This window comes from Coregonus clupeaformis, chromosome 21, assembly GCF_020615455.1.
Source record: "Coregonus clupeaformis isolate EN_2021a chromosome 21, ASM2061545v1, whole genome shotgun sequence".
Classification (NCBI taxonomy): Eukaryota; Metazoa; Chordata; class Actinopteri; order Salmoniformes; family Salmonidae; genus Coregonus; species Coregonus clupeaformis.
In genome coordinates, this window is record NC_059212.1 from 46,474,989 (window position 1) to 46,485,386 (window position 10,398).

The window sequence follows — 10,398 nt, forward strand, 5'->3', positions numbered from 1 at the left end:
TGCAAACCATTGCAATGTGCATTTGGCAAGTTACCAAAACATTTTTATTTCAGATTTGTACAATAAACTGTAAACATTATTTTACAGGTTTGTAAGGTTTTGTTTTCTCTCTAGTTAAACTGATACTACTGTCATATTGTGAAGGAAGGAAGGAAGGAAGGAAGGAAGGAAGGAAGGAAGGAAGGAAGGAGAGGGAGATGCAAACGTCATGATCAAAATCTGAGTCAGAGAAAGAGACAGCACCACTACAGGTGCAGCTTGGCATTGTGGGTAGAACGGAAGCGATAGACGGGTTGGTTGTTTAGCAACAAAACCGATGTGTGCGCAACCATGGGGCAAAACAGACGGGGGTTGACTTAGATTAAACGGGCGGCAGGTGGCTTAGTGGGTAAGAGCGTTGTGCTAGTAACCGAAAGGTCGGTGGTTCTAATCCCCGAGCCGACTAGGTTGAAAAATTCAGTCGATGTGCCCTTAAACAAGGCACTTAACCCTAATTGCTCATGTAAGTCGCTCTGGATAAGAGCGTCTGCTAAATGACAAAAAAATAGAAAATTAGATTGGTAACATCTAAACTATATTTAGTCTCCAAATGTTTTTTGAAAATATAAATGCATTTGCACAATGAGCACTCGTTGTCTCAAACACATCGTCACAGTTGTGATTTAGCTAGCTAGCGAATTCTAGCCATATTATCATAGACGTGACATCAGTCAAAACACCTCAAAACAAGGCATGGTATCAAGAACAAGATGAAACTAGCTGAAACGAACCACCTACGATTACCCACATGGCAGCTTCTTGTCACCCAGAATCACAACAACACACGGACTTCTGCCCCATTGAAACGTGCACATCGTTGTCATGACGTTGTCAGCTAACCCATCTATAGGACTCAGGCACATCACACCACAGATTAGCCTAATCTGAAAAGGATTAGGATTAGGATTATTTAATCCTTTGACGAAGAGAAAATAATCTGTCATACTAAAGCAACATGGAATCATCACAAGGAAGTATAATCCCTCTAGAGAGTGAACAATACGGTCAAATCAACACATTGTTCAGAATCCAGTTTTAATATGAATCAACCATCAAAAGCACATGAAAACACTTCCTCATTTACTGTTACAGAAACGGTCTAACTATAAAGGGCTAATTTATTTGCCATCATTCACAAACTGTTAGGAACTAGACAAGAATTATTTTTCTTTCCTTTAAAAAAAATTCCCCACCCAAATATATTAACTTAATTGTATAAATCAAGGTATATACAGGGTTTGTCATCCATCCTATAGCATCTCAACATTAATGTACATAGAGCGATTGAGGTATACCATTCTGTGGGATAAAATCTATCTGGCAGAAGAAGCTTGTTGAGTGCATATGTACTGGCTTTGTGGACATTTTCACATTACTCATTTTAAATTACTCTTGCAATCTTAAATTCTTGATTTACCGGGCACAAATAATGAAAACAGGAAGGAATAGTTTAAAACAACAACACAAGTCAGTTATGAGACAACATGGTTTGAGGTGGTTGTTGTTGTAGTCCAGTTTGGTTTATTAACCCTTACCGTATATGAGGCTACTATGTATATAGCCTTACTGTATAGTATAGTCTTGGAGAGTGAGAATAATGCTGTAAGTGCTTTATAATGGTCAATATTTACAAAGGAGATTCTTCATAATTATTTGTATTCAATGGCTGATATTACACTGTATCCCAAACACAACAACCTAGTATTACTTACTTACCCATTTATTTCTCAACAGATATTTAACACAAACAAATATATTTATTGCAAATTTACTTTCTATATAGTATAACCGACATTTATTTCAAACATTATTATTAAAAGTTTTGGTACACATGCAAGTTTCTTTTTTGAAGAGTAGATTCAGAAAGAGAACAGTATTGTACAAAATAATAATAATAATAATTACAGTTTTTCAAAATGCATTTTTTTGTAGCACCTTTGGTGTTCTGTGTTCCGCACAAAAGCACCTCTGTGGTTGTATCTGGAGCAGCACTGGAGCTACCAGACAGGGAGGCTGGGCTGGGGGAGGGACGAGGGGGGAGACGGGGAAGGAAGGGGGGTTGGGGGGTGAGTGGAACGTCTCTCTAGGTTGGGTGAAGGGGTAAGGACGAGTGGGGAGATGAGGGGAGGAAAGGGGGCTTGGGTGGGGTGAGTGGATCCTCCCTCTAATCAAGGTAAGGGGTAAGGAGAGGGGAGACAAGGGAGAGAAAAATAGGTATTGAGGGTTGGGGTGAGTGGGTTCCTCCCTCTGTTTGCTGAAAGTGCGCCACTGTCCTTCCACGGCATCAAACGTCCTTTATTCCTGATGTCACTTCCTCTCGTTACAAGTTAAAGTCATTATGCGATTGGCCCTACAAGGGCGAGGAGTATTCCCCTGGGACAATGCTTCTATGACAGGGCAGAGGAGGGGGGCACGTTGTTCTCTAGGGGGGGTAGGGCAGAGGAGGGGGGCACGTTGTTCTATAAGGGGGGTAGGGCAGAGGAGGGGGGCACATTGTTCTATAGTGGGGTAGGGCAGAGGAGGGGGGCACATTGTTCTATGGGGGTTAGGGCGGGGGGGGGCACGTCGTTTTATAGGGGGTAGGGCAGCGTGCTGGTGGTCTGATACTTGTGGTCTGATACTGGTGGTCTGATCATATCAATGATATAAAACACAGGTTTGGTTTGGAGCACTTGAGGCAAGGCCAGGTTAGGTCTAGGAGAGAATAGGGTGATTGATTGATGTCAGGTACTCAGTCAGCAGTACAAGGCATGCATGGAACAGAACGCCGTCTAACCCTGTCCTTCAGCTGGTCGGGGGGTGTGGGGTCAGGGGTCAGGAGGTTAACGGGGTGGTCAGGTCCTAGCCCATGAAGCAGACAGGGCCCACCTCGAACCCGAACCGCTGGCTGGGGTCGCCAAAGTCATTAAACATGACGTCGATGATGGGCACCTGGTCGATGCGCGGAGTGTTGATCTCCATCACCGTCTTGGAATAGCCCGACTTCAGCTGGAGAGGGGAGGGAGAGGGGAGGAGAGGGGGAGAGAGGGGAGGAGAGGGAGGGAGAGGGAGGGAGGGAGGAGAGGGAGGGAGAGGGGAGGGAGGGAGAGGGAGGGAGAGAGGAGGGAGAGGGGAGGGAGAGTGGAGGGAGAGGGGAGGGAGAGGAGGGAGAGGGGAGGGAGAGAGGGAGGGAGAGGGAGGGAGAGGGAGGGAGAGAGGGGGAGGGAGAGAGGGGGAGGGAGAGGGGAGGGAGAGAGGGGGAGGGAGAGAGTGGAGGGGGATGGGAGGCAAGGAGTTATTGTGGTTTCAAGATCTGATAAAGACCTACCAGATACTTAGATCAATCAATATCTACCAGTAACTACTATATGATTACCAATTAGCAACAATGCAACAATGTCACCAACTACCCAATACAATGAAACCAATGGAATCTCCAATGGAACTAATGGAATCTCTAATGGAACTATTGGAATCTCCAATGGAACCAATGGAATCTCTAATGGAACCAATGGAATCTCCAATGGAACTAACGGAGTCTCCAATGGAACTAATGGAATCTCCAATGGACTAATGGAATGGAACTAATGGAATCTCCAATGGAAATAATGGAATCTCTAATGGAACTAATGGAATATCCAATGGAACTACTGGAATCTCTAATGGAACTAATGGAATCTCCAATGGAACCAATGGAATCTCCAATGGAACTACTGGACTCTCTAATGGAACTAATGGAATCTCCAATGGAACCAATGGAATCTCCAATGGAACTACTGGAATCTCTAATGGAACTACTGGAATCTCCAATGGAACTACTGGAATCTCTAATGGAACTAATGGAATCTCCAATGGAACCAATGGAATCTCTAATGGAACTAATGGAATCTCCAATGGAACCAATGGAATCTCTAATGGAACCAATGGAATCTCCAATGGAACTACTGGAATCTCTAATGGAACTACTGGAATCTCCAATGGAACCAATGGAATCTCCAATGGAACTACTGGAATCTCTAATGGAACTACTGGAATCTCCAATGGAACTACTGGAATCTCTAATTGAACTAATGGAATCTCCAATGGAACCAATGGAATCTCTAATGGAACTAATGGAATCTCCAATGGAACCAATGGAATCTCTAAGGGAACCAATGGAATCTCCAATGGAACTACTGAAATCTCTAATGGAACTACTGGAATCTCCAATGGAACCAATGGAATCTCTAAGGGAACCAGTGGAATCTCCAATGGAACTACTGGAATCTCCAATGGAACTACTGGAATCTCTAATGGAACTAATGGAATCTCCAATGGAACTACTGGAATCTCTAATGGAACTAATGGAATCTCCAATGGAACTACTGGAATCTCTAATGGAACTAATGGAATCTCCAATGGAACCAATGGAATCTCTAATGGAACCAATGGAATCTCCAATGGAACTACTGGAATCTCTAATGGAACTAATGGAATCTCCAATGGAACTAATGGAATCTCTAATATAACTAATGCAATTTCCAGTGGAACAAATATAATCTCTAATGGAACTACTGGAATCTCTAATTGAACTAATGGAATCTCCAATGGAACCAATGGAATCTCTCAGGGAACCAATGGAATCTCCAATGGAACCAATGGAATCTCTAATGGAACTAATGGAATCTCCAATGGAACTAATGGAATCTCTAATGGAACCAATGGAATCTCCAATGGAACCAATGTAATCTCTAATGGAACTAATGGAATCTCCAATGGAACTAATGGAATCTCTAATGGAACCAATGGAACCAATGGAATCTCTAATGGAACCAATATAATCTATAATGGAACCAATGGAATCTCTAATGGAAGAAATGGAATCTGTAATGGAAGCAATATAATATATAATGGAACCAATGGAATCTATAATGGAAGAAATGGAATCTGTAATGGAAGCAATATAATATATAATGGAACCAATGGAATCTATAATGGAACCAATATAATCTCTAATGGAACAAATAGGATCTCCAACGGAACCAGTAGGATCTCCAATGGAACAAATATAATCTCTAATGGAACCAATGGAATCTATAATGGCACTAATTGAATATCTAATGGAACCAATGGAATCTCTAATGGAACCAATAGGATCTCCAATGGAACCAATGGAATCTCTAATAGAACTAATGCAATTTCCAGTGGAAGCTCCAAGCTCCAAGCTAAATCTAACTTTTTAAGACTACATACAGAGCATCCGTCCGACAGGGCCTTGATGAAGGGGTTGTTATCATAGGACATCTCCTCGTCGTTGGAGCCCAGGAAGCGTAGAGCCTTGTCGTAGCCGTCTGCCTTGGCATCGTACCAGGCTACAGACTGGTGGCAGATGTAGGTGAAGTTCTGACGGGCCGTTGAGCTGAGCAGCTTCAGGAAGGTCATCTGGACCGTCTGGATGGTGTTCTCCTCCATGTCCACATAGTTCAACTGGGAGAAGGAGAGAGGGTAAGAGGGAGGGAGGGGGGAGGGAGGGAGAGGAGGTGTAGAGAGGGTTATGGAGGGGATACATTTAGTCTCACTGTAGGTTATCTTCCCCTGAGTTTTAAGTGTCTATTGTGTATCTCAATCTTGATCTTGATCATGTATAATTGCTTTGAGAGTTGGATCATTCGTATACTTACTATTTTTCCACGTTTGAATTCACTGAACCATGATCCTGGAGCCTCTTTTGGCCAGTTAGATATTCTGACCTGTTACACAGAACAAACACAACACCACGAATGAATGAACAGGTTACCAGGTTAGAAAACAACATGTTAATGTCTTTAGATCAAAATCATAAATAGACAGTAAAATACTGAGTATGAATAGGTTAAAAGGTTCATATCAACTACAATGTATTATTGCAGCCTACTGTACACGCTTAGAAAAAAAAGGTGCTATCTAGAACCTTAAAGGGTTCTTCGGCTGTCCCCATGGGAGAACCCTTTGAAGAACCCTTTTGATTCCAGGTAGAATCTTTTGATTCCTTTCTACATAGGGTTCTTAGAACTCTTTTTTTCTAAGAGTGTATCTATAGGCATTACAGACATTACGGACATTCTTTTCCAGAAATGACCAATGGAAACGTACGCCAGCGGACTTCTTGTCGGGGTAGATACAGGTCTCTCCTCCAGCGGTGAAGTTACAGTAGACCTTGAAGGAGTCTCCAGTACAGCCCTGGTTAGGATCGATCCAGTATTCACCTGAACATCACATCACACACAGTCATTAACATGATGTCCTGGGGCCCTATGGCAAGGTCATTAACATGATGTCCTGGGGCCCTATGGCAAGGTCATTAACATGATGTCCTGGGGCCCTATGGCAAGGTCATTAACATGATGTCCTGGGGCCCTATGGCAAGGTCATTAACATGATGTCCTGGGGCCCTATGGCAAGGTCATTAACATGATGTACTGGGGCCCTATGGCAAGGTCATTAACATGATGTCCTGGGGCCCTATGGCAAGGTCATTAACATGATGTACTGGGGCCCTATGGCAAGGTCATTAACATGATGTCCTGGGGCCCAATGGCAAGGTCATTAACATGATGTCCTGGGGCCCAATGGCAAGGTCATTAACATGATGTCCTGGGGCCCTATGGCAAGGTCATTAACATGATGTCCTGGGGCCCAATGGCAAGGTCATTAACATGATGTACTGGGGCCCAATGGCAAGGTCAATGCTCAATGTCCCTCATAGTACTGCATAACAGGAATCACTCAGATTGTAATGAGATGCTCAGATTGTAATGAGATGCTCAGATTGAGTTAAACCAGTGTAAACAGCACGTCCCAGGAATCAACAGCATTTTACTTTCTTTCTTTCTTTCTTTTACTGCAACGTTTTAGTCAGAGACCTTTACCAAGTCAATGTTGGTGATTAATATTTAATATGTGTATACGCAGTGTGTGGGGCTCCTTCTAGCAGCTGCTCTCTCTCTCGTCATTGCTAACCAGCTCCTGAAGTTGCGGTAATGATGATGATTATGTTTTTGTGACTCAGTCTGTCCTTTGTATGTTCTGTTTATAACTCTTGTGTTTTACCTGCAAACCAAAGTTCCCTCTGAGGACAATACAGTTTGTTTGATTGATTGATTCAACCCACCGTTAGGGAAGTCAGGCTGGCTGAGGTGCAGGTCGTTACAGGTCCTGGCAGGGTTGTCCTGTGTTCCCATGGGGAACTTCATCCTCTCGATGTCCTGCTTCAGGTTGTTCAGGGAACCGAACACGTCCTCCATGTCCGCTGTGGCCTCCATGCCGTAGTCCGCCATGCCTCCCGCCGCGTCGCCCTGCACGCCGTCGTCCTCCGCCTGCCGTCTGTTCTTCCTGCTCGCCTGCTGGATGGGCAGCGGCTGGATGATGTCACCAGGAGGACCCTGGTTGGAAAGAGAGGTTAAAGGTTAGAGGGCAGGGGTCAGGGAAACGGCCAATCAGAGAGAGAGAAAAAGGTAAATTAAAAGTGGATAATCGTGAGAGCATGAGCTCTTTCTTAGAGAGAAAATGTTGACTTACAGGAGCTCCGGGTGGTCCGATCACACCAGTGTCTCCTTTCTGGCCAGCTCCACCCTAACAGCAGACACAGGACACAACATTACACACGGACGTTATCACACCAGTCATATATACGACAGAGGGATCTTAGTGTTTTCAGTTAGTCTTCTGGTGAACAGAACTTACCGTTGATCCCTTTGACCCTTTGGAACCTACAGGTCCCTAAGGGGCAAGAAAAGAGAGACACACAGTGAACAGTAAGACTAGGAACATGATGAAATGGTAGAAAATTAATATATTTGATATGAGAAGATGTTTAAAGAGAGACACACAGTGAACAATAAGACTAGGAACATGATGAAATGGTAGAAAATTAATATATTTGATATGAGAAGATGTTTAAAGAGAGACACACAGTGAGCAATAACACTACAGCAATAGTGATACTAGATTAATGACGTATTGAACATCTGATGAAGAAATTGTATAGAGATTTGATATAAATTTGCTGAACAATTTTTCTGAAGAGATATGCTGAAGAGGTCCTTTGATGAGGAGATGATTTCCTGATCAACTTACAGGAATACCAGGAGGACCAGGAGGGCCAAGGGGACCAGCAGAACCGCCAACACCCTGCAGAGACACAATACAGTATGAACCAATGAGACGACACTTCACAGTAGTATCAACCAATGAGCTAACACTTTATAAATGGTTTATAAAGGTCTATAAGCCTTTTACAGATGGACTATTTTAAGTTTATAGATAGTTTATAAATTAGTAAATAAACTAGTAACTAGCAAATAAATGAGTAATATACGTGTCAGTCACATACAGTGTCTCCCTTGCCTCCACCAGTTCCCTGGGGTCCAGGCAGACCTCTGTCTCCTTTCTCTCCGAACTCACCAGGCGGCCCAATAAGACCAATCAGACCTGGGTGACCCTGGAGGACAGAGAGAGAGAGGGAGAGAGAGAGAGAGAGAGAGAGAGAGAGAGAGAGAGAGAGAGAGAGAGAGAGAGAGACACAGAGACAGAGAGATAGAGGGGGAGGGAGAGAGAGAGAGAGAGAGACAGAGAGAGAGAGAGAGAGTGGGAAGGAGGGAGGGAGAGCAAGAGAGAAGGATGGAGGGAGGGAGGGAGAGAGAGCGGGAGGGAGAGAGAGAGAGAGAGGGAAGGAGGGAAGGAGGGAGGGAGGGAGGGAGAGAGAGAGAGCGAGACAGAGAGAAAGAGAGAGAGAGAGAGAGAGAGAGAGAGAGAGAGAGAGCGAGACAGAGAGAGAGAGAGAGAGAGAGAGAGAGAGAGAGAGAGAGAGAGAGAGAGAGAGAGAGAGAGAGAGAGAGAGAGAGAGAGGGAAGGAGGGAAGGAGGGAGGGAGGGAGGGGGAGGGAGAGCGGGAGGGAGAGAGAGAGAGAGAGAGAGAGAGAGAGAGAGAGAGAGAGAGAGAGAGAGAGGGAAGGAAGGAGGGAAGGAGGGAAGGAGGGAAGGAGGGAGAGAGGGAGGGAGAGAGATGGACATAAATCACAAATACAGACATCCACAGCTCTTTCCATGACACAGACTGACCAGGTGAATCCAGGTGAAAGCTATGATTCCTTATTGATGTCACTTGTTAAATCCACTTCAATCAGTGTAGATGAAGGGGAGGAGACAGGTTAAAGAAGGATTTTTAAGCCTTGAGACAATTGAGAGGGTGAATGGGCAAGACAAAATATTTAAGTGCCTTTGAACAGGGTATGGTAGTAGGTGCCAGGCGCACCGGATTGCGTCGAGAACTGCAACGCTGCTGGGTTTTTCACACTCAAAAGTTTCCCATGTGTATCAAGAATGGTCCCATCACCCAAAGGACATCCAGCCAACTTGACACAACTTTGGGAAGCATTTTAGTCAAAATGGGCGAGCATCCCTGTGGAACGCTTTCGACACCTTGTAGAGTCCATGCCCAGATGAATGGAGGCTGTTCTGAGGGCAAAACGGGGTGCGACTCAATATTACGAAGGTTTTCCTAATGTTTTGTACACTCAGTGTAGTGATCAATCAACCAAAAAAAAATACATTAAAATAATTCAAAAAATGAATATCTGAAATGTTGTATGTTTTTGTGTGTGACTGTGAATCACCCTATAATTTTTGGTTATCAATCACAGAAATATCATAAATGAACTCGGACATCTTGTTGACGTGAAACTTTTCTACAACCATCTGTTGTTAAGTTACGCCAAATAAAATGATGTCAATTAAATTATGGACCTGGAATGTTTATGAAGGAAACAAAGCAACAACTATGCTAGGCCCTGAACAATAAATTATGAGTCTGTTTATAGTGTTGTTATATTTAAACAGTGGTGATCTGTCTCATTACACAGATGATATTATATTTCTTATACATGATTTAATTACCACATTAAATCACAAATCCAGAGTTGATTTTGTTAACTTTGAAAGAGAGAGATAGAGATAGGGGGAGGTAGAGGCAGGGATGGAGAGAGAGAGTGTGTGTTAGAGAGAGAGAGAGAGAGAGAGAGAGAGAGAGAGAGAGAGAGAGAGAGAGAGAGAGAGAGAGAGAGAGAGAGAGAGAGAGAGAGAGAGAGAGAGAGAGAGAGAGAGAGAGAGAGAGAGAGAGAGAGAGAGAGAGAGAGAGAGAGAGAGAGAGAGAGAGAGAGAGAGAGACACAGAGAGAGAGAGACACAGAGAGAGAGAGACACAGAGAGAGAGAGAGAGAGAGAGAGAGAGAGAGAGAGGGAGAGAGACAGAGAGAACCTTCTCTTCTCTATAAAATCTTACCTTTTCTCCCTTACCCCCAGGAGTTCCTTTCAAGCCAGCAAGACCAGGGGGTCCCTGTAAAGCGACAAAACCCCTCTCAGGAATC

General features: G+C 43.9%; 1 protein-coding gene across 1 annotated transcript in view; it reads right to left on the reverse strand.

Annotated features, from left to right (window-relative positions):
- Positions 1 to 1,055: 1,055 nt before the first annotated feature.
- The window catches only part of LOC121535697 (collagen alpha-1(XI) chain), a 141,255-nt gene continuing 131,912 nt past the window's right edge, over positions 1,056 to 10,398 (reverse strand). The window contains exons 55-64 of the mRNA XM_041842961.2: positions 10,314 to 10,367; positions 8,369 to 8,476; positions 8,113 to 8,166; positions 7,720 to 7,755; positions 7,555 to 7,608; positions 7,148 to 7,418; positions 6,130 to 6,242; positions 5,679 to 5,747; positions 5,251 to 5,484; positions 1,056 to 3,027 (exon numbers count right to left, since the gene is read on the reverse strand). Coding sequence (XP_041698895.1) covers positions 2,881 to 3,027; positions 5,251 to 5,484; positions 5,679 to 5,747; positions 6,130 to 6,242; positions 7,148 to 7,418; positions 7,555 to 7,608; positions 7,720 to 7,755; positions 8,113 to 8,166; positions 8,369 to 8,476; positions 10,314 to 10,367 — 1,140 coding nt within the window. The 3' untranslated portion in view covers positions 1,056 to 2,880. The remainder of the gene's footprint in view (positions 3,028 to 5,250; positions 5,485 to 5,678; positions 5,748 to 6,129; positions 6,243 to 7,147; positions 7,419 to 7,554; positions 7,609 to 7,719; positions 7,756 to 8,112; positions 8,167 to 8,368; positions 8,477 to 10,313; positions 10,368 to 10,398) is intronic.